The sequence below is a fragment of the Hevea brasiliensis genome, chromosome 4 (assembly GCF_030052815.1).
Source record: "Hevea brasiliensis isolate MT/VB/25A 57/8 chromosome 4, ASM3005281v1, whole genome shotgun sequence".
Taxonomy (NCBI): domain Eukaryota; kingdom Viridiplantae; phylum Streptophyta; class Magnoliopsida; order Malpighiales; family Euphorbiaceae; genus Hevea; species Hevea brasiliensis.
In genome coordinates, this window is record NC_079496.1 from 9,370,049 (window position 1) to 9,393,709 (window position 23,661).

The window sequence follows — 23,661 nt, forward strand, 5'->3', positions numbered from 1 at the left end:
TTCAGCCATCAGTTCTTTATATTTTGGGGGAAAAAAAAAGACTTAATTAAAAGAAAAAGAGAGAGAGAGAGAGAGAGAGAGAGAGAGAGAAAAGAAGACTTGTTTGTAGAGAATGGACGTCAAAGAAAATATTCCAGGCAAAGGGTCAATTTCTTAGACGACTTGTTCAATATTGATAACCAGTGACGGCAGAATAATCGTACTAATCTTTATGATGTAATCATATATATAGTCATAGTAATCTTTATGATGTAATCATATATATAGTCCAAGTTCCCAGATTTTCCTTAATAATTCCTCCAAGGATTATACTATTTAATTTAATTTAATTAAAAAAATTATCATAAGATAGTGATACATACATCTTAATTCAAAGAAATTTTTTTGTCAATTAGCACGTTTTTTTTTTCTCCGAAAAATATTAAAATTTAACTATTTTTTTTAAAGCAAAAATTTAACCAACTTGTCATCTGTGATTATTTTAATTTTAATAAAATAAATCTTATTTTGTAAATAATTATTAATAAATAATTATAATGTTTTATTTAATTATAAAATTAATAAAATAAAATAATAGATAGAATAAAAATGCGTTCTATATTGATTAGTCTAATAATTTAATAACTAAATAATAATTTTATAATGCATACTATAAAAAAATGTTAGATTTAGTAACAAAAATATTCTACCGCCAAAATTACAAAATTTGTTGCAGTAAGTTTTGACAATGATATATGAATTGCTGCAAGTTATTGGTATAAAATTGTGGTCATACATATTTTATAACAAAATTATGGTCATTAAAATAAATAATTATGAGCAGCAATAGTTGTTACTGTAAAAAATTTATCAATGATAACAACGATTGTTGTTATATTCTTTTTACGTATCATCAGCAATAATTTTTCATGTTACTGATATGTTAGTTTTATAGTAGTAAAATTAATATCGTTGCAAAATTTTTACTACTAATTTTAATATTTGTTTTTGTTGTAGTGATAATATTATAATAAGAAAAAATCTAATAAATTACGTTCTTTTTGAAAAAACATAAATTCATTAATAAAATCAAAGCATTAGAATAATTTGACTTAGTCTAGTGGTTAAATATATACTACTCATCTGGCAAAATTAAGTTAAAGTCACCGCTCCCCTAATTCCTCACTCAAAGAAAGAAATAATTAAAATTTTAAGCATTACAAATAATTACAGGAGAGATAGGAGCTTATATAATTTTACAAATCAAGTATATAATTTATTATCATAGACAATAAAGTCGAATTTTTTTCGAAGTCAGAATTTATTTGAATTCTTTTCTTATAATTGATTTATCAAAATAATTATATCAAGTTGACTAGTTTCAGCTCATTGCTTAATTGCTCAGAAACTTCAGTTCCAGTTTAGGCGTCCCATGCATGCATGATCGATGCTTCCTGGAAATTGTCCTGTCTCATATGACTATTCAGCATGCACGTTTCCATTTAATGTAGAAGAATTTTTTGTTGACAGGAAAATTTTCTCTATATTTTATTGATGAAATTTTAAATCATAAAAGTAAACCACAAAAGAAATATATATTCCTCATTGTTAAGAAATATACATATGTATTATATTTGACCAAAAATTAATGTGCAAGATCCAACAACCAGTAACCAAAAATTTACAAAAATGCCACCCAGTTCTCTATATAAAGGGAAGATCGATCCCAGCGATAACACAACCCAAACCTCTGTGTTAGTTATTAGCTGTGCAGAACAAGAAAACTTAAAAAGAATATCAGTGGTGAATGATAAGGAGGAGGATGAAGAAAGTGTGTTCAGTTTTAGTTCTCTTCCTATCATTGATGATAAGTGGGTGTTCATGTTTGAACCGTAGCCAATTCCCTTCTTCTTTTTTCTTTGGGACTGCTACTTCTTCTTATCAGGTAGCTATGTATATGTATGCTTCTCTTTTATATATATATATATATATATTACAACCTTACAAAACAGCAGCACAATTTGCGTTTGGTCTATATTTTACACCTATGCAACTGTTCTGAAATGGAATTTTATGTAAAAATAATAATTAAGTTTTCAGCTTCTTATCAATTGATGCATATTTAAATGGTGTATTTTCAATCTTTTTATTCTAAATATTCATCACTTTTGTCTCTCATCTGTTTGCCTCTTTTCTTTTGATCATATGTGTGTATCTAGCCATTCTTGTTACTTCTGAACGACATATACCTATATAATGCTGATGCAGCCTTCACATTGAGGACTTGCTCGTCACCTTCACTTGCAATTTAGATCCTATGATTGAAAAAAGAATTCTGTTTGATGTGCGTCAGTTAATATAACAAATAATTATTAATTTATCTGTTTATTCATGCAGATTGAAGGAGCATACTTGGAAGCCAACAAAGGCCTCAGCAATTGGGATGTATTCACCCACTTATCTCCTGGTACAAATATTAATTCTTCTTATTTATTTAGTTATGACTGGAGGCTAAGAAATTTCATGACATATAATTAACTTTATCTAGTTCGCTGTTGCTCAAATTTTCATTTGCGTTTATGCTTAATTTAGATTAATTAATTTCTTTCCATGTAAGGTAATTAACTAATTGAGGATAAATGTGACTGCTGTTTTTATCAGGAGAAATTAAGGATGGAAGCAATGGGAATACAGCTGATGATCACTATCATCAATTTTTGGTAATTCATAATTTCCTTGAATTTAGACGACTAACAATATAATATGTTAAAGAATTTGTGGGAACCCATCATTGTTTTTTTTTTTTTTCCCCATAACCCATCAGTGTTGACAGATGATTAATTAATGAAGCTATAAGCAACCTTGAAATTTGATATTCTTCTTCTATTTGGAGCTCTTAAAGTTCCTGTCAATCACAATAACAGAGCTAAATTAAATAACTTTGATTCTGTTCATAGTTGGGGGATAAAATTATTAAATAATTAATCAATAAAAGTTATAATTTTTATAAAATAATAAAACATGTGAATTTGTGTTTTTAAAAATTAAGGTTTTTTAAAATAAATTTTTTGAAATTAAAAAAAAAAGTCTATTTTTCAGCTCGCTTATTTACTAATGAAAAACAGTCCAAATCAAACTGATTTTAAATGGGAAAAATAACAAGAGATTTTTTCACACTTTACAGCCAAACATTTACTCAACTTTATGATATACTTACAATAAAATATTCAAAATATTGTACATTATGGTTGCTCTGTGACAGGATGACATAGAGTTGATGCATTCTCTTGGAGTAAATTCGTACAGATTCTCGATTTCATGGGTCAGAATCCTTCCAAGTATGTTTTATACAATTTTTTTTTCTTTGTATTATATATAAGTTTTCTTTTTAATTCAATTTTTCATAATTTAATTAATTTTAATTTTAATCATAGAGGGTAGATTTGGAGAGATCAATTCGGAGGGTATTGCATTTTACAATAAGCTTATTAATGCTCTCTTGCTTAAAGGTAAAATACATCGAATCACATTATAATACTTTGGCACCTAGGTTATTATTATTTTTTTCTAATATTATGACTCCTTAATTATGCAGGAATAGAACCATTTGTTACATTGCACCATTTTGATGTTCCTCAAGAACTAGAAGATCGATATGGCGCTTGGCTAAGTCCTCAAATGCAGTAAGTTCTTTACCTTATTATATAGCGAGTCTTCATTCATAAGGCGAAAGTTATAAATATGGATCTTGTTGCATAGTAAGTATCATATTTGTAATTTTAGTTAAAGAATGTAAGTTGCTACCACTATTAAAAAGAAAAATTAACATCTACTCTACCATCTTAATCTTGTTACAGGGATGATTTCGGGTACTTCGCAGATATCTGCTTCGAGGCATTTGGAGACAGAGTGAAACATTGGATTACACTCAATGAAGCTAATATGGTGGCCCAATATGGGTACTACAGTGGAATATGGCCACCAAACCGATGCTCTTGCCCTGTAGGCAAGTGCAAAGCCGGAGACTCTGAATTAGAACCTTACATCGCTGCTCATAATATGATACTAGCTCATGCCACAGCTACTGAAATTTACAGAAAAAAGTATCAGGTATTATACACAATAGCATATCATCAAATAACCAACAATTATATACAATAGCATATCATCAAATAACCAACAAAGAGTTAATTCTTTCCCTTGTCATGTTTGCTTAATATTTATTACTTGAAATAGGAAAAACAAGGAGGGAAGATTGGCATTGTGTTACATATCTACTGGTATGAGCCACTAAGAGACATTCCAGTTGATCGTGTGGCTGCTCAACGAGCTCTAGGTTTCATTGCTGCTTGGTAAGTAATTAATTACTCGTAATTCAAGGTTTATCATATAAAGATGTCGCTTGGTCTTAGATGACCCTATTAATGCAATTTTTTTGGTGTACAGGTTTATGGATCCCATTATGTATGGAGAGTACCCACCAGAGATGCGACAAATTGTAGGTCTAAGGCTACCAGCATTTTCGATGGAGGACAAGAGAAAACTGGCAAACAAATTGGATTTCATTGGAATCAACCATTATAGCACTCTCTATGCAAAGGATTGTCTGCTTTCACCATGCAATTATCATGATGATTTACTCAAAGACACCTTTACTTATGGAACTGGAACAAAAGATGGAGTTCTTATAGGAGAGCCGGTAAGATATGCAGAAGCTAACTATCTAAATAGCAATTAAAGCAGATGATAATTAAAAACAGTACTTAACATTGCTTCTTCATTTTTCGTTTTCTTTTTGGGTCTTTACAGACAGCAATGCCTACGTTCTATGTTGTTCCAAATAGCATGGAGAAGACAATCACGTATTTCAAAGATAGATACAACAACACGCCCATGTTCATCACAGAAAACGGTATATCAGAAAATTAAATTGCAATTACCATTTTGTTATCTTCTGCTGACTTAAATTTGTGTAATCTTGCAACTATCAAACAGATATTTGAAATTCAGTCTAATGATAACATATACATGCTAATTGTAGGATATGCACAACCTAGCAGTAGAAACATTGAAGATATGCTCAATGACACGAACAGGGTGGAATACATGGAGGGTTACCTCACTTCTCTAGTTTCTGCAATGAGGTAGATTCATATATCCTTGCCTATCAATATTTCTCCTTTCTTTTTTAAGGTGACTTGGTGATCTTATAAAGGTTAATAATGATCACAGGAATGGAGCAGATGTGAGGGGCTACTTCCATTGGTCTCTGATAGATAACTTTGAATGGACATATGGATATACCATAAGCTTTGGGTTGGTTCATGTAGACCGCACAACAATGCAGAGAACACCAAAAAGATCAGCCAAATGGTTCCAGCATTTCCTGAAAAATGAAGCTCTTCATCATCCCCAAGAATGGCAACAGAACATTGTGCATTTGTAATCTAGAACAGTGTTCACATGTATAAATATTTATATTTATTTGAAGTTGTTTACACTGTAGCATTTGCAATCCGAAAAATATTTTTGAATAAAGAATAATAATATTACATTTTGCAGTTGCAATCTAGAACAGTGTTTCATATATAAATATTTGTATTTATTTAAGTTGTTTATTCTGCGCATTTGCAATCTAATGATTTTTGTTTTTTTGAACAAATCGTAATAATATTACATTCCAAAGCGAATCCAAAATCAAAAGTTTTCTCAACAACAGAGGATTATAACTGGAATGTTACAAGAAAAGCCTAAAAACACTGCTTTGCTATACAATCTGCTACCATATTTGCAGTTCTTTTGAGCAAGCTGAAGACACAGGCCTGGAATAACTCAATCTGTCTATGAATGTGTTTCACCAAGGCGTCAATTTCCCAATAGACATCATGTTTCCTCGCGAGAGATTCGCACAAAGTATAGGATAAGTTTCTGTAGTCCCATATCCTGAGCAAGGCTAATGGATTCTAGCAGGGCTAGTGTTTCTCCTACCAGGGGAGAAGTGCTATTACTGCTTGCTGTCTTGCATTGTATAATTTCACTTCTGTGATTCTGCAGAGTGCAACATAGCATACTGATTGTGACTTATGATTTGATGCAGTATCAGAATTGAATTTGAGTGATCCTTGAGGAGGAGGTTGCCACTTACTATTTCTTTAATTGCTGGTAGGGCTCTGCCTGTGCTGGAGGACATGCATCCTGTAGCAGGCTGAGCTCTTGAATCCAATCCATCTTCTGATGTGATATATTGTTATTCTTTGTTGGAAGCAGATTCTTTGAAGCTAAGTTTTAATCTTTGGCTGCGCCTTTGGTCTCCAAATTGATTTCCAAAATTTATCATGTGCTGTCTTAAAAGTACATGGGTTCAAGTTATTGGCTTCACCTTATTTTTTAATCATAAAAGGGAATAGGCTGATTCAATTGTGTATGCTCCCCTCTTGTCATAATGCTATACCCAGGCATTTTCTGCTATGTGGCCTAAAGTAGCTGCATTTGACAATGCAGTGTTTGTGATACGTGATGGAAACATAGTCCCTTTCATTCATTGATCTCCAGTTGTAAAATCCATTGGGTAAAGTTTTCTTGACCTCCACTAGTCGCATTGTAACGCCCTAAAAATCCAATACAAATCATGAAGGAAACGTAATTATATATTCAACAATTGCAAAGTATGACAATCGATTATACCGCCAACTAAAAATCTGTTGTATAATCATCATTGTTACACATTTCAGTACCTGCATTTTCTAAAACGACTTTGCATCAACCAGCAACTTTCTTGCATTTTCTTGGCTAAGCATCAGCTACCGATGCTTTCGGATACCTGAGCTGCCACCCTACTCAATGCCACATAATAATCAGAGAATGGTTTTCACAACAACGTAAACAGCCATAGGTAATAATATAAATCTGCAAATAATCCATTCACAAATGGCTTAATGCGATCCTGCACCACTTCTAGCTGCAAAAAGATTCATAAATTACCTTTCGACTTAGTCCTATTTGACATCAGAGTCAAGAAGAGTATATCTGGTGTTTGGCATATTGAGCAGAAAGTGAGAAACTCGGAAATGGTGTTCATTCTGCATCAGTTAATTAATTAGCATGTAATTTACAATTTTTTTTTGTAGTATGCTCAGTTAATATTTCAATTATAATTTTCTATATTATTAGATAAATATGAATAAAATTTGAGAGCCTCATATTGGTATTTTTTTTAATGATTAATGATAATAAAAGAAAAAAATATCAGACTGAATGTTATGAGCTGGTGGTTTGTCAAACTCATTAACTATATCATGTCAAACTCCATTGTTATGACAAGCACGCAAATCTAAGGCGCACACACAAATCGCACAATCACACAGTATTGAAAAGAGAAGAAGAATAACAAAGGATTTAACGTGGTTCAACCATAAGGTCTACGTGGCAATACAAGAGAAAAAGTTTCACTGTGATAAAACGAGCAAAATACAATCAATCAAAACTCTCAAACTTTAACCCTAGTATTTTACCCGAATATCTCACAACTCTATGGTAAAAGGTAGAATATTACAATATTTATATTGGTTTATACCGCGGGGGTGTTGCCCGCCACCCCAAAGGGATCAATAGTGGGCTTCAGGCCCGGGCCTATCGGCCCGTGCCATTTGCTATCATCACATATCTAATTTTTTATCCCAATCGAGTCGCACAGATCTCATTTTTTATTCCAATCGAGTCGCAACACGAAACTTTTAGGTCAGGTCACAATTCGGATCTATGAAAAAACATATCCCAAAATTCAAAGCCACAAAAATAACATCCATATTTCCTTCCCACTGAATTCTTAGCTTAAAAAAAACGAAAATACGGCCATGCACGAGAGTTTCTCTATTTTATTCTCTTAATGGTAAAAATAAATAACGTTGGTTTTATTGATCCCCAGACGACAGAATCATAGTAATCTTTTTTATCTATTCATATATATACATATAGTCCAATTTCCTACATCTTCCTTACATTAATTCTCCAAGATTATTTAATTTAATTTAATTTAATTGCAAAATTATTATAATTAAGATGGTATATACATGTATCTTATTTCAGAGAAATATGTTTGTCAATTAGCTCGAGCTGTCTATTTTCTCTAAAAAATATTAATATGTAACTAACTTTTTTTAAAGCAAAAAAGTAACTAATTTATCATTTATCCTATTGAGACAATTTGTGATTATTTTATTTTTATTAAAATAAATTTATTTTATAAGTAATTAAATGCTATTAAATGAAGTAATGATAAAATTAACAATTTGTAAATAAAATGAATAAAAAATAAAATAATTAAAGAGTATCGTTCTCACGAGGAATTATATTTAGGTACTAAATTATTGTTGTTTTGATTATTTAGATTAATGAAGATTTATAGAAGAACTAATTAACTAAATACAATAATTTAAATAGAAAGTAAAGAAAATAAGCAATGGTTAATATAAATAAATTCTTAAACTAAGTAAAATTTTACTAAACTAGCAATGGGTACATACGAGCAGAGGTCAATTAATAGTAAAAGTGATTCCAGAGTTAGGGTTCATACTTTAAACCAAATGAGATTTGGTTAGGTTCATTCAATTTTTAAAAAAATTCATGGTTTGAAGGTAGCTAATTATAATCTCCTTTGATTTCTTTCTCGAGCAAACCAAAGAGTGTTTTAAGAAAACTAAACCTTACTCTTATACAATATTTGATTTACCCAAAACTTATTAGGAACTTTAATCAACCAATAAATCCTCTCAATCCCTCGTTCATCTCTAACACTAGATAATCAAGTTCAAAACCATGCTTATCTATAAATGATTTTCACCTTCCTTCAACCAAAGATTAAAAACTATACCCAATTGGATCCAACACTAGGCAAGCCAATAAAGTACACAATGAATGAATCAAAACTCGTAAATGTTATAAATCTGAATAAAATTCATCCAAATATATAGATTAATTTAAAACATTACAACCCAACTCTGAAATTGACATATGCATTTCATGTAGTCATTTAGGTTAGATTTTATAGTTATTTTATTCTTTTATTAGTTAATTCTAGTTAATTTCATTAGTTATTTAATTAATCATTCATACTTGTTAATTTTGGGTTAATTTGTATTTTTTTTTGTAGATTAAATGATGTTTTTGAGAGATCAAAAAGGTAATTGTGCAAGTAAAGAGTAAATTCTAAGTCCAAAAGTGCTAAAAATAAAGCCTAAAATTTGAAAATTTTAAAGGCTATTGAAATTTGCACAACATACTACACAGTCTGTGCAACTTGTATGCAGAAATTAGCAGAAATTTTTTTAAGTTGCCTATAGTTGCACATGATGGTATACAGCCTGTGCAATCCGCATCCACAAAAAGAGAGAAATTGCAAACCTGTCGAAAGTTGTACAAGCTGTGCACCTGCCTATGTGAGAGCTCAAAAAATAGCTAAAACTTGTCAAAAGTTGAATCGGATGTCGCATAGCCTGTGCATCTGCTTGTGCACTATCACGAAAGACAAATGGAGATCCACCGAAGCCTGCACAGTCTCCTGCACAGCCTATGCACCTGCCTGTGCAATATCATGAAAAACCTCTATAGCTTGCCAAAATATGCACAGGGACTACATGGCTATGCAAACCCGTTTTCACTCATCCTTTCCAGATTTGACTCTGCACAAGATGTTGTGCAGGCATTGTTCAAGCTATGCACTTCCTCATTAATTGGCTGAAGAAGTAAATGTTCTCACACGTGCAATGACTTCATCTCAAACCATTTTTAAGCTATCTTAGGGTTTTTGTCAAGAGGTATTTAAGCCTCCTTACATCACTTTTTGCGAAGAGAAGAATAAGAAGAGAAAGAATTAAAGAAAAGAAGAGAAACAAAAAGAGGAAGAACACAATTTTTCATGCACCAGCTGGGACTTTTGCTCTTCTTCACCATATTCTTTATGCTAAACATCGGATTTTTCAGTTTCAAGTTTACTTTTCATATTTTATTTCTTCTTCTACACAAAATCTCTTCTAATAAACATGCATAGTGAGTAGTTTTTTTTTTTTTTTTTTGAGATTGGGATGTAATATTTGAGTTATTTTATGAAATTGAACTGAGTTAGTCCCAATTTAAAGAAATTTATGAAGTTTAATCCATTTCTTATGAGTTTATTGACATGCCTAATGTAGGAGCCCTTTAAGTTATGTTCTTGAAAGAAATGGTTGGATTTTTAAACAAAGCAACAGAGATCTTCTCATGTGATGGAAAGAAGATGAAGTATATGTTCATTGAAGCACCTGTTGGGAATAAAGGCAAAAATTTCCAATTTCAGTCACCATGAAACATGACAAGGGTCAAGCTAATGACCTTAACTTAGCACTCTTGGGAGACACCCTAAGTTCTTTTGTTTTGTTTTGATTAATTTTATTTTATTTGCTTTGTTTTTAATCACCCCTATATTCAATTTTTGATAATTATCTCATTTGATCTTGCACAAATGCTTATAAGATGGAAAATACAAAATTGTAGATTGAGCATATTTTGTCAAATTGGCAAGAAGGAGAGTTATTGTCAAGAGCTTATATTCTACATCAAGACAACATTTAAAGAAGTTCATCTTTTGCTTTTCATTTTGATAAGTGGTTGAGGTGATGTAATAAATTTATTTCCTTGATGTTAACTTTTCATGTGAGAGGGAGTGCTTGGGTTAAAGAATTAAATGCTTGATTAATTGTGGAATTGAGAATTAAGTTAGCGTGTGAATTTTGATTTTGATGTGTTGGGCTTGAATTTGGCTTTTGGAGATGGATATGTCTTATAGCAAATTCTTATTTGGAGAATTTTTTTTTTTTTTTTTATGTTTTGCAGTGTATATTTTCAATGAGAGTATGCTGACATTTTTTTTAGATGATTTTTAATGTGTTAATGATGTTTGCTTCATAAAAAAGCTGAGAATTCTGCAGAATTTACTATTTAGAGAGTAAATCTACAGAAATTATATTGTTCACATACACAGTAGAATTTGGTGCTTTTACTTTGCACAAATAGTGTATTTGTTCATGTTTAGTCTTAATTTTGGTTTTAATAAAGTTCAAGCAACTTATATTTTTCATTTCAATTGAGATTTTGGCACTAGCAGCTATTTTGGAATGCATTTTTAAGTTTGCAGCACTGTTTATGTCTTTCTGTTCATTCTGTTGAAAACTGCACAGCCTAGTGCGCAGCTTATGTAGTTTTACTATTGCAGGACTAATTCTGCAGAAAATATTATTCACAGAGTAAATTCTGTTACAGTAACTCCTGGACAGCGTATGCAATCTAACCTGCGTAGCACCACTTTTTCTATGATATTTGTTCTCTTTAATAGTGTTGAGGGATATTTTTAGATTTTAATTACTCCAAATTCTCCATTCTTCATTCAAGGTAAACCTTTATAATTTTCCATTCCATTTATACGATACATTTTCAATTCTTGCAATTATAAGTAAGCTTTTTTGGCTCATTTTCTAGAATTATTTATTTTAGACTTACTTATATTTCACAAATTTGTTGCACTTTCATGCACCAACTCCTTGCATTCTATCACATCTTGGCATTAATTTTAACAATGTCTGCTTTGAGTTTGGGTTTGTATATAAGATTTTTAAAAAATTAGCATTTCAGTCTAAGTGTATTTCATTTCATTCAATACATACATCATACATTCATATTGTAAATATTTTACATGCACATACATATACACCATACTTCATATAGCAACCATATAGAAAATTTGTGTATAGATTTCTTATATTTAGTTAATGCATTGCTCATTTTTACAAATCATGCATTCATGAAATAAAATTTTTGCCAAGTCCTTTGAGTAATGAGAGTTGCTTAGTATAGTGATTTAGCCTACCTCTAGTTGGGATTGAAGATTGAAAGTTTCGAAGAGATGCAAAGTTTTGAAATATTTACCTTTGCCTATATCTTCTTAGCCAAAGAGCCACCCAATTAGTTATTTAGAGATTGGAGTGTTTAGAGAGAGCTATGACAAAAGGTAGTCAAGTGATGTCTCACCAATCCTAGAACAAACTTTCTAAACCTTTCAAGGCGAAATATTAGTTTGTACTTAAACAAAGAGATGATTAAGCATTATTTGACTTAAACCTTCTCATTTTAAATCTTTGGCCTTTTCTCTTCAATAAAATTAACCTTTGCAAATTCCTTTGAGCCTACATTACATCTAAATTTTCTTGAAAACCCTTATTGCTACCTAGCCAATGAACCAAATACTACCAACCATTTCATGAGAATAATTATGCATAATATTTAGTACACTATCCAAAAAAAAAAAAAAGAAGAAAAAGAGAGAAAAGACAAAAATAAAATAGAGAAGAGATGCCTATCTTCTATAAAAGTGCTAGTATCCATGGGCTTTTCATTGTTATTATTCAAATTGGAGGAAATCTACCCAAGTATTAACGAAAATGAGTTTGGGGGTGATATTTTTAGAGACAGTCATAAAAAGAAGATACAAAATAAAAATATTAAAGTATTAAAGTAGTCCCTTCATTCTATGCACTTTGTAAAATATGCTAGCACTTGAAAATTCTCATTGTGTTTTTCTCTCCTCTTTAAAAAAAAGTTAAATATGAAAAAAAAGAAAAAAAAAAGAAGTGTACCTTATGTTTTCAAGATTGAAAATATTCTAATGTTTTAAATCCTTTTTACCCTTTTTTCTTGTTAGCCTCATTTTGAGCCTTATAGCCCCATTATATCCCTAAAAGTCCTTTGATCTCATAATTGTGCTTGCTACATTAGTGGAGATAGGGATAGAAAGTGTGCTTATGGGATTGAGAATTTATTCATCCATTCATCAAGTTCCATCATTCTATATAGAGGCACTTTGGCTATTAATTATTTTGGAGTTCTTTTTTAGCATGACTTTCTTTTTTTTATTAGTTGGTTTGAGATTCTTAGATGATTAATTGACTTGAGGCTAAGCGGTGAAAGCTTGAGTAAGCATTAAAGTCTTTGCATCTTGAAGGATGGGTATATGGATTGTTGGTATGACTAGAGGTGAGTTAGATTGCTCTAATAGGTGATTTTCATGATTCTTTGGACAAGGCATCCTAAAGTTGCATTGTATTTCAAAGTTTGCTTGAGGACAAGCAAAGATTTGAGTTTGGAAATATTTGACATATGCATTTCATATAGTCATTTTGTAACACCCTAGGCAAATCCCACATCGGCAAAACACGGGAGAGGTGCTGGGTTTATAAGTTGGCGGTTCGTAACTCCTAGTGACGCGTTTTAAAACTGTGAGGGCTTCGGCCCAGAGAGGACAATATCACCAGTGGGCCGGGCCATTATATTTGTGGTATCAGAGCCACTCTGCGTGCAACCTTGGGCGATGGTGGGGCAAACCTCAGCGAGGATGCTGAGTCCCATAAGGGGGGTGGATTGTAACACCCTAGGCAAATCCCACATCGGCAAAACACGGGAGAGATGTTGGGTTTATAAGTTGGCGGTTCGTAACTCTTAGTGACGCATTTTAAAACCGTGAGGGCTTCGGCACAGAGCGGACAATATCACTAGTGGGCCGGGCCATTACACATTTAGGTTAGATTTTATAGTTATTTTATTCTTTTATTAGTTAATTTCATTAGTTATTTAATTAATCCTTTATACTTGTTAATTTTGGGTTAATTTGTAATTTTATTTTTCATTTGTAGATAAAATGGTATTTCTGAGGGACTAAACAATAATTATGCAAGTAAAGAGTAAATTCCAAATCTAAAAGTGCCAAAAATGAAGCTTAAAAATTGAAAATTTCAAAGGTTGCCGAAATCTGCACAATATATTGCATAGCCTATGCAACTTGTGTCCAGAAATTAGAAGAAATTTTGTAAGTTGCCGAAAGTCGCATAATATGGTCACAGCCTGTGCAATCAACATCTAGAAAAATAGAGAAATTGCAAACTTGCAAAAGTTGCACAAGATAGTGCACAGGCTGTGCACCTTCTTAATTTGAAAGCTCATAAAACAGCTAAAACCTATCAAAAGTTGCACAAGATGTCGCACAGCCTGTGCATCTGCTTATGCACTGCCATAGGAGACAAATGGAGATCTATCGAAACCTGTACAGCCTCTACACAGCTTATGCACCTGCCTGTGCAATACCACGAAAAAACTCTAGAGCTTGCCAAAATGTGCATAGGGACCTACATTGTAACAGCCCGATCCTTCTCCAGTTAGTATTGTCCTTGGGCATGGGGGCCTCACGATTTTGTCCCTTGCTTTGGCATGGCCTCGCAGTTTGTCCTTAGGAGGTTTCATTCCCAAAAGCGCGACTGTGTGAGGAAGACTCCCACATATATGGCCCAAATCTTTTTTTTTTCCTTTCCGATGTGGAACACGGTTTCACCCCAAAGGCGTAGCTGGTTGAACAAGCATGTCCCAACCCCATCCTGGGTCATGACAAGCCCAAGCCCACACACCTCGTGCGCCCTCGCACCACACACCACCACTAGAGGGAGTCCATCTCTGATACCAAATTGTAATGTACCGATCCTTCTCCAGCTTAGTATTGTCCGCTTGGGCATGGGGCCTCTTGATTTGTCCCTTGATGTATTTGCCGCTTGGGCCATGGGGCCTCACAGTTGTCCTTAGGAGGTTTCATTCCCAAAAGCGCGACGACTGTGAGGAAGACTCCCACATATATGGCCCAAATCTTTTCTTCCCGTTTCCGATGTGGGACACGAAGTTTCCACCCCAGTGCGTAGCTGGTTGAACAAGCATGTCCCAACCCCATCCCTGGGTCATGACATACATGGCTATGCAAACTTGTTTTCACTCATCCTCTCCAGACTTGACTCTGCACAAGATGTTGTACAAGTACTATTCAAGCTATGCACTTCCTCATTAGTTAGCTGAAGAAACAAATCTTCTCACACTTGTAGTGACCTCACCTTAAACCATTTTTAGGCCATCCTAGGGTTTTTGTCAGGAGGTATTTAAGCCTTCTTACATCACTTTTTACAAAGAGAAGAACAAGAAGAGAAATAATTGAAGAAAAGGAGAGAGACAAAAAGTGGAAGAATGCCGTTTTTCACACTAGTCGAAATTTTGGCTCTTGTTCACCAGATTCTTCACACCAAACATCGAGTTTTCTATTTTTAAGTTTACTTTTTATGTTTTGTTTCTTCTTCTACACAAAATCTCTTATAATGAACATGGATTGTGAGTAGTTTTCTTTAATTATGGAGTTAGGGATGTAATATTTGAGTTATTTTATGGATTTGAACTGGGTTAGTCCCAATTTAATGAAATTTATGAAGTTTAATCCATTTCTTGTGAGCTTGTTGACATGCTTAATGTAAGGCCCTATTAAGTTATGTTCTTAATCCTTAGTTCAAGGACCAAAAGGAGACAGCCAAGCGATAAATAATCAAGAAATTGAACTTAATTAACTTACATATAAAAATAGACTAAGGATTAAGAGGGTTTTATAGATTGATTAAAGATTTTTATGGGTCTTGGATAATTTTAAACTCCGCGAAAAATAGGATATAATTAATCTCTTGGATTTTTCGAAAGAGATTTCAAAGGATTTTAGAATTGATCTCCTTTAACACATAATTCATAGATTGGGTTAGGTAGGGAAAATTTCAAATTGACTTGAATATGAATCATTAACTCCAGAATCGTCTTTTTACAATTGCTGCTTATTATTTTACTTTTAAGTGCTTAATTTATCTCATTTCACCAATTTTTATTATTAATTTTTCAATTTCTTTATTTAGCCAATTATTAAATTAGTCATTGTTTGAATGGAGTCTTATATTTTCATACCCTATAATTCAAATTAACAAATTTCTTTTATTTGTTTGATTAAATTATAATTTTAATATAGTTCATTTTACATTAAAAATTCAATTGAAAATACAACTCTTCGTGAGAATGATATCTTTTTTATACTACATGAATAACCCATGCACTTGCGGTAGTTCGCATCAGAAATCTTAGAAAATCTACTCACTCATAATAATATTTACAATGGAAAATGATATAACAAATGAAAGAAACATAAAATGGAGCTAAGAGTAGAAAAATCCATGTAAAGAAAGCCCCGAATCCCAGAATATCTGAAGCTGGACATTACTTGTAACAGTTCCCAACAGAAAATGGCGTTTCTTCTTCCTCTCTTTCTCATGGTCTTTTTCTCTTCCTTCCTCCTTATTCTCTTTTTTAAGTTTTTGCATGGCTTGATCTTTCTTTTGGTTAAAAGGAGAAAATGATCTATTTATATGTCTCTAATGATCTGCCTAAAATAAGCTAAAAGGGAATAAGGACAAAAGGTACATAAGAAATGAGCTGTAAAAAATAATCATAATCAGCATAAAAATTTGCCACACAATACAACCCAGTGTTGGATTTCAACATGCCCCGTGTCGGATTTCAACATGCCTCGTGTAAAAAGAACAGGTGAAGTAACATGGGGCATGTGACTTCGTTTGAAAATCGCTTCCTCCCTTAACTTTTCTCTTTACTGCGACTGACGAAGTATCATGCCTCATGTCACTTCGTCTGAAAATTACGATTTCTCTTAAATTCCCTGCCTGCTTCAGAAATAACACTGCCCAATGTTGAAGCTCAGTAAAATTTCAGCTATTCTTCAAGCAAAATTTTTTCAATTTTTTCACCACTCTAAGCCTCCAAACAACAATAAATTATTACCATTTGCATCTTTTTATCTTCAAATCACCTTAAAACCTATTAAAAACATAAAAATTTCAAAAATCAATTATAAAAACTAAAATTATAATTTAACTAAATTAAAAACTAAATTGCTATAAAACTCTAAAATAAAAGAGCAAAATTAATGCAAAATGACTCTAAAATGCCCATATAAAATATGTGTATCAATACATTCTTCATTAGTTTGTTAGGTAAATAAAATTATAATGCACAAGACTATAATAAGAAAAACTTGATAAATTACGATTTTCTTTATTTTTTACAATTAGTTTCTTCTGAGACAAACTTAATAATCTAAGTTAAAGCTAATTGACATCACTTTATTTTAAAGTTCTTTGAATATATAAAAATAAAAGAATAATATATTTTGAAAAAAAAAATCATCATGTCTAAGACATAGCCCAACACAAATTAAGACTCGAATGCGAGGGAATTTCTTGATCCACTTAGTTTGAAAGTTAAACAAAGTGAGACCATATCCCTTAGGCCATCATAATTGAACCATGTAATTTTATTAGTGTGGCCATTTCTTCTTTTTAATTATTCTTTCAGTTTTGGGGGTATTACTTCTTTTTAATTATTTTTTATTAAGCGATTAATGCACACAGCAACTAGTTATTTATTTGGCTGTTGGCCATTAGAAGACAATAGCTGGGTTGGCATTGATGTCAATTTCATGTCAAAGCTTCATTTATTTTTCAGCCATCAGTTCTTTATATTTTGGGGGAAAAAAAAGACTTAATTAAAAGAAAAAGAGAGAGAGAGAGAGAGAGAGAAAAGATGACTTGTTTGTAGAGAATGGACGTCAAAGAAAATATTCCAGGCAAAGGGTCAATTTCTTAGACCACTTGTTCAATATTGATAACCAGTGACGGCAGAATAATCGTACTAATCTTTATGATGTAATCATATATACAGTCCAAGTTCCCAGATTTTCCTTAATAATTCCTCCAAAGATTATACTATTTAATTTAATTTAATTAAAAAAATTATCATAAGATACTGATACATACATCTTAATTCAAAGAAATTTTTTTGTCAATTAGCACGTTTTTTCGTTTTCTCCGAAAAATATTAAAATTTAACTACCTTTTTTAAAGCAAAAATTTAACCAACTTGTCATCTGTGATTATTTTAATTTTAATAAAATAAATCTTATTTTGTAAATAATTATTAATAAATAATTATAATGTTTTATTTAATTATAAAATTAATAAAATAAAATAATAGATAGAATAAAAATGCGTTCTATATTGATTAGTCTAATAATTTAATAACTAAATAATAATTTTATAATGCATACTATAAAAAAAATGTTAGATTTAGTAGCAAAAATATTTTACCGCCAAAATTACAAAATTTGTTGCAGTAAGTTTTGACAATGATATATGAATTGCTGCAAGTTATTGGTATAAAATTGTGGTCATACATATTTTATAACAAAATTATGGTCACTAAAAAAAATAATTACGAGCAGCAATAGTTGTTACTGTAAAAAATTTATCAATGATAACAACGATTGTTGTTATATTCTTTTTACGTATCATCAGCAATAATTTTTCATGTTACTGATATGTTAGTTTTATAGTAGTAAAATTAATATCGTTGCAAAAATTTTACTACTAATTTTAATAATTGTTTTTGTTGTAGTGATTATACTATAATAAGAAAAAATCTAATAAATTACTTTCTTTTTGAAAAAACATAAATTCATTAATAAAATCAAAGCATTAGAATAATTTGACTTAGTCTAGTGGTTAAATATATACTACTCATCCGCAAAATTAAGTTAAAGTCACCGCTCCCCTAATCCCTCGCTCAAAGAAAGAAATAATTAAAATTTTAAGCATTACAAAAAATCACAGGAGAGATAGGAGCTTATATATTTTTACAAATCAAGTATATAATTTATTATCATAGACAATAAAGTCGAATTTTTTTCAAAGCAAGAATTTATTTGAATTCTTTTCTTAAAATTGATTTATCAAAATAATTATATCAAGTTGACTAGTTTCAGCTCATTGCTTAATTGCTCAGAAACTTCAGTTCCAGTTTAGGCGTCCCATGCATGCATGATCGATGCTTCCTGGAAATTGTCCTGTCTCATATGACTATTCAGCATGCATGTTTCCATTTAATGTAGAATAATTTTTTGTTGACAGGGTACGCAACCCCACATATGTTATGCAAAATCAGACCATACAACAATATTCTGGAGGAAGACTGTTAAACTGGTGCAGCCCAATTGATTTTGATTTCAATAAATTAAAATTATTTTTTTTATATAAAAATAAGACATTAATGTAGACCCATTAATATTTCTTGTTCTTTGTATTTTCAAAATTCTAAATGAAAAGAATTGTATTAATTCATTAAATAAAGTTGATTTCTTTTCAAATGTAGCTGTGTGAGAATTTATTTGAATTCTTTTCTTAAAATTGATTTATCAATAATTATATAAAGTTCGCTAGTTTCAGCTCATTGCTTAATTGCTCAGAAACTGCAGTTCCAGTTTAGGCGTCCCATGCATGCATGATCGATGCTTCCTGGAAATTGTCCTGTCTCATATGACTATTCAGCATGCACGTTTCCATTTAATGTAGAAGAATTTTTGTTGACAGGAAAATTTTCTCTATATTTTATTGATGAAATTTTAAATCATAAAAGTAAACCACAAAAGAAATATATATTCCTCATTGTTAAGAAATATACATATGTATTATATTTGACCAAAAATTAATGTGCAAGATCCAACAACCAGTAACCAAAAATTTACAAAAATGCCACCCAGTTCTCTATATAAAGGGAAGATCGATCCCAGCGATAACACAACCCAAACCTCTGTGTTAGTTATTAGCTGTGCAGAACAAGAAAACTTAAAAAGAATATCAGTGGTGAATCATAAGGAGGAGGATGAAGAAAGTGTGTTCAGTTTTAGTTCTCTTCCTATCATTGATGATAAGTGGGTGTTCATGTTTGAACCGTAGCCAATTCCCTTCTTCTTTTTTCTTTGGGACTGCTACTTCTTCTTATCAGGTAGCTATGTATATGTATGCTTCTCTTTTATATATATATATATATATATATATATATATATATATATATATATATATATATATATTACAACCTTACAAAACGGCAGCACAATTTGCGTTTGGTCTATATTTTACACCTATGCAACTGTTCTGAAATGGAATTTTATGTAAAAATAATAATTAAGTTTTCAGCTTCTTATCAATTGATGCATATTTAAATGGTGTATTTTCTATCTTTTTATTCTATATATTCATCACTTTTGTCTCTCATCTGTTTGCCTCTTTTCTTTTGATCATATGTGTATATCTAGCCATTCTTGTTACTTCTGAACGACATATACCTATATAATGCTGATGCAGCCTTCACATTGAGGACTTGCTCGTCACCTTCACTTGCAATTTAGATCCTATGATTGAAAAAAGAGTTCTGTTTGATGTGCGTCAGCTAATATAACAAATAATTATTAATTTATCTGTTTATTCATGCAGATTGAAGGAGCATACTTGGAAGCCAACAAAGGCCTCAGCAATTGGGATGTATTCACCCACTTATCTCCTGGTACAAATATTAATTCTTCTTATTTATTTATTTATGACTGGAGGCTAAGAAATTTCATGACATATAATGAACTTTATCTAGTTCGCTGTTGCTCAAATTTTCATTTGCGTTTATGCTTAATTTAGATTAATTAATTTCTTTCCATGTAAGGTAATTAACTAATTGAGGATAAATGTGACTGCTGTTTTTATCAGGAGAAATTAAGGATGGAAGCAATGGGAATACAGCTGATGATCACTATCATCAATTTTTGGTAATTGATCATTTCCTTGAATTTAGACGACTAACAATATAATATGTTAAAGAATTTGTGGGAACCCATAATTGTTTTTTTTTTTTTTTTTTTCCATAACCCATCAGTGTTGACAGATGATTAATTAATCAAGCCATAAGCAACCTTGAAATTTGATATTCTTCCACTATTTGGAGCTCTTAAAGTTCCTGTCAATCACAGTAACAGAGCTAAATTAAATAACTTTGATTCTGTTCATAGTTGGGGGATAAAATTATTAAATAATTAAGCAATAAAAGTTATAATTTTTATAAAATAATAAAACATGTGAATTTGTGTTTTTAAAAATTAAGGCTTTTTAAAATAAATTTGTTGAAATTAAAAAAAAAAAAGTCTATTTTTCAGCTCACTTATTTACTAATGAAAAACAGTCCAAATCAAACTGATTTTAAATGGGAAAAATAACAAGAGATTTTTTCCCACTTTACAGCCAAACATTTACTCAACTTTATGATATACTTACAATAAAATATTCAAAATATTATACATTATGTTGCTCTGTGATAGGATGACGTAGAGTTGATGCATTCTCTTGGAGTAAATTCGTACAGATTCTCGATTTCATGGGTCAGAATCCTTCCAAGTATGTTTTATACAATTTTTTTTCTTTGCATTATATATAAGTTTTCTTTTTAATTCAATTTTTCATATTTTAATTAATTTTAATTTTAATCACAGAGGGTAGATTTGGAGAGATCAATTCGGAGGGTATTGCATTTTACAATAAGCTTATTAATGCTCTCTTGCTTAAAGGTAAAATACATTGAATCACGTTATAATACTTTGGCACCTAGGTTATTATTATTTTTTTCTAATATTATGACTCCTTAATTATGCAGGAATAGAACCATTTGTTACATTGCACCATTTTGATGTTCCTCAAGAACTAGAAGATCGATATGGCGCTTGGCTAAGTCCTCAAATGCAGTAAGTTCTTTACCTTATTATATAGCGAGTCCTCATTCATAAGGCGAGAGTTATAAATATGGATCTTGTTGCATAGTAAATATCATATTTGTAATTTTAGTTAAAGAATGTAAGTTGCTACCACTATTAAAAAGAAAAATTAACATCTACTCTACCATCTTATTCTTGTTACAGGGATGATTTCGGGTACTTCGCAGATATCTGCTTCAAGGCATTTGGAGACAGAGTGAAACATTGGATTACACTCAATGAAGCTAATATGGTGGCCCAATATGGGTACTACAGTGGAATATGGCCTCCAAACCGATGCTCTTACCCTGTAGGCAAGTGCAAAGCCGGAGACTCTGAATTAGAACCTTACATCGCTGCTCATAATATGATACTAGCTCATGCCACAGCTACTGAAATTTACAGAAAAAAGTATCAGGTATTATACACAATAGCATATCATCAAATAACCAACAATTATATACAATAGCATATCATCAAATAACCAACAAAGAGTTAATTCTTTCCCTTGTCATGTTTGCTTAATATTTATTACGTGAAATAGGAAAAACAAGGAGGGAAGATTGGCATTGTGTTACATATCTACTGGTATGAGCCACTAAGAGACATTCCAGTTGATCGTGTGGCTGCTCAACGAGCTCTAGGTTTCATTGCTGCTTGGTAAGTAATTAATTACTCGTAATTCAAGGTTTATCATATAAAGATGTCGCTTGGTCTTAGATGAGCCTATTAATGCAATTTTTTTGGTGTATAGGTTTATGGATCCCATTATGTATGGAGAGTACCCACCAGAGATGCGACAAATTGTAGGTCTAAGGCTACCAGCATTTTCGATGGAGGACAAGAGGAAACTGGCAAACAAATTGGATTTCATTGGAATCAACCATTATAGCACTCTCTATGCAAAGGATTGTCTGCTTTCACCATGCAATTATCATGATGATTTACTCAAAGACACCTTTACTTATGGAACTGGAACAAAAGATGGAGTTCTTATAGGAGAGCCGGTAAGATATGCAGAAGCTAACTATCTAAATAGCAATTAAAGCAGATGATAATTAAAAACAGTACTTAACATTGCTTCTTCATTTTTCGTTTTCTTTTTGGGTCTTTACAGACAGCAATGCCTACGTTCTATGTTGTTCCAAATAGCATGGAGAAGACAATCACGTATTTCAAAGATAGATACAACAACACGCCCATGTTCATCACAGAAAACGGTATATCAGAAAATTAAATTGCAATTACCATTTTGTTATCTTCTGCTGACTTAAATTTGTGTAATCTTGCAACTATCAAACAGATATTTGAAATTCAGTCTAATGATAACATATACATGCTAATTGTAGGATATGCACAACCTAGCGGTAGAAACATTGAAGATATGCTCAATGACACGAACAGGGAGGAATACATGGAGGGTTACCTCACTTCTCTAGTTTCTGCAATGAGGTAGATTCATCTATCCTTGCCTATCAATATTTCTCCTTTCTTTTTTAAGGTGACTTGGTGATCTTATAAAGGTTAATAATGATCACAGGAATGGAGCAGATGTGAGGGGCTACTTCCATTGGTCTCTGATAGATAACTTTGAATGGACATATGGATATACCATAAGCTTTGGGTTGGTTCATGTAGACCGCACAACAATGCAGAGAACACCAAAAAGATCAGCCAAATGGTTCCAGCATTTCCTGAAAAATGAAGCTCTTCATCATCCCCAAGAATGGCAACAGAACATTGCGCATTTGTAATCTAGAACTGTGTTCACATGTAGAAATATTTATATTTATTTTAAGTTGTTTACACTGTAGCATTTGCAATCCGAAAAATATTTTTGAATAAAGAATAATAATATTACATTTTGCATTTGCAATCTAGAACAGTGTTCATATATAAATATTTGTATTTATTTAAGTTGTTTATTCTGCGCATTTGCAATCAAATGATTTTTGTTTTTTGAACAAATCGTCATAATATTACATTCCCAAGTGAATCCAAAATCAAAAGTTTTCTCAACAACAGAGGATTATAACTGGAATGTTACAAGAAATGCCTAAAAATGCTATACAATCTGCAATCGTATTTGCAGTTCTTTTGAGCAAGCTGAAGACACAGGC

The 23,661-nt window shown here is 31.6% G+C and overlaps 2 protein-coding genes across 2 annotated transcripts; both read left to right on the forward strand.

Annotated features, from left to right (window-relative positions):
* Window positions 1-1,701: 1,701 nt before the first annotated feature.
* Window positions 1,702-5,540, forward strand: LOC110638892 (beta-glucosidase 18-like). The gene is made up of 12 exons (XM_058145253.1): window positions 1,702-1,924; window positions 2,377-2,446; window positions 2,641-2,699; window positions 3,242-3,317; window positions 3,414-3,488; window positions 3,575-3,662; window positions 3,837-4,089; window positions 4,216-4,331; window positions 4,426-4,678; window positions 4,789-4,891; window positions 5,021-5,123; window positions 5,212-5,540. Exons 1-12 carry the CDS (start codon window positions 1,787-1,789, stop codon window positions 5,423-5,425), a joined length of 1,548 nt encoding a protein of 515 aa, XP_058001236.1. The 5' UTR covers window positions 1,702-1,786; the 3' UTR covers window positions 5,426-5,540.
* A 13,989-nt stretch (window positions 5,541-19,529) lies between these two features.
* Window positions 19,530-23,415, forward strand: LOC110641336 (beta-glucosidase 18-like). The gene is made up of 12 exons (XM_058145254.1): window positions 19,530-19,755; window positions 20,244-20,313; window positions 20,508-20,566; window positions 21,113-21,188; window positions 21,284-21,358; window positions 21,445-21,532; window positions 21,707-21,959; window positions 22,086-22,201; window positions 22,296-22,548; window positions 22,659-22,761; window positions 22,891-22,993; window positions 23,082-23,415. The coding sequence occupies exons 1-12, from the start codon at window positions 19,633-19,635 to the stop codon at window positions 23,293-23,295; spliced, it is 1,533 nt and encodes a 510-aa protein (XP_058001237.1). The 5' UTR covers window positions 19,530-19,632; the 3' UTR covers window positions 23,296-23,415.
* The last annotated feature ends 246 nt before the right edge of the window (window positions 23,416-23,661 follow it).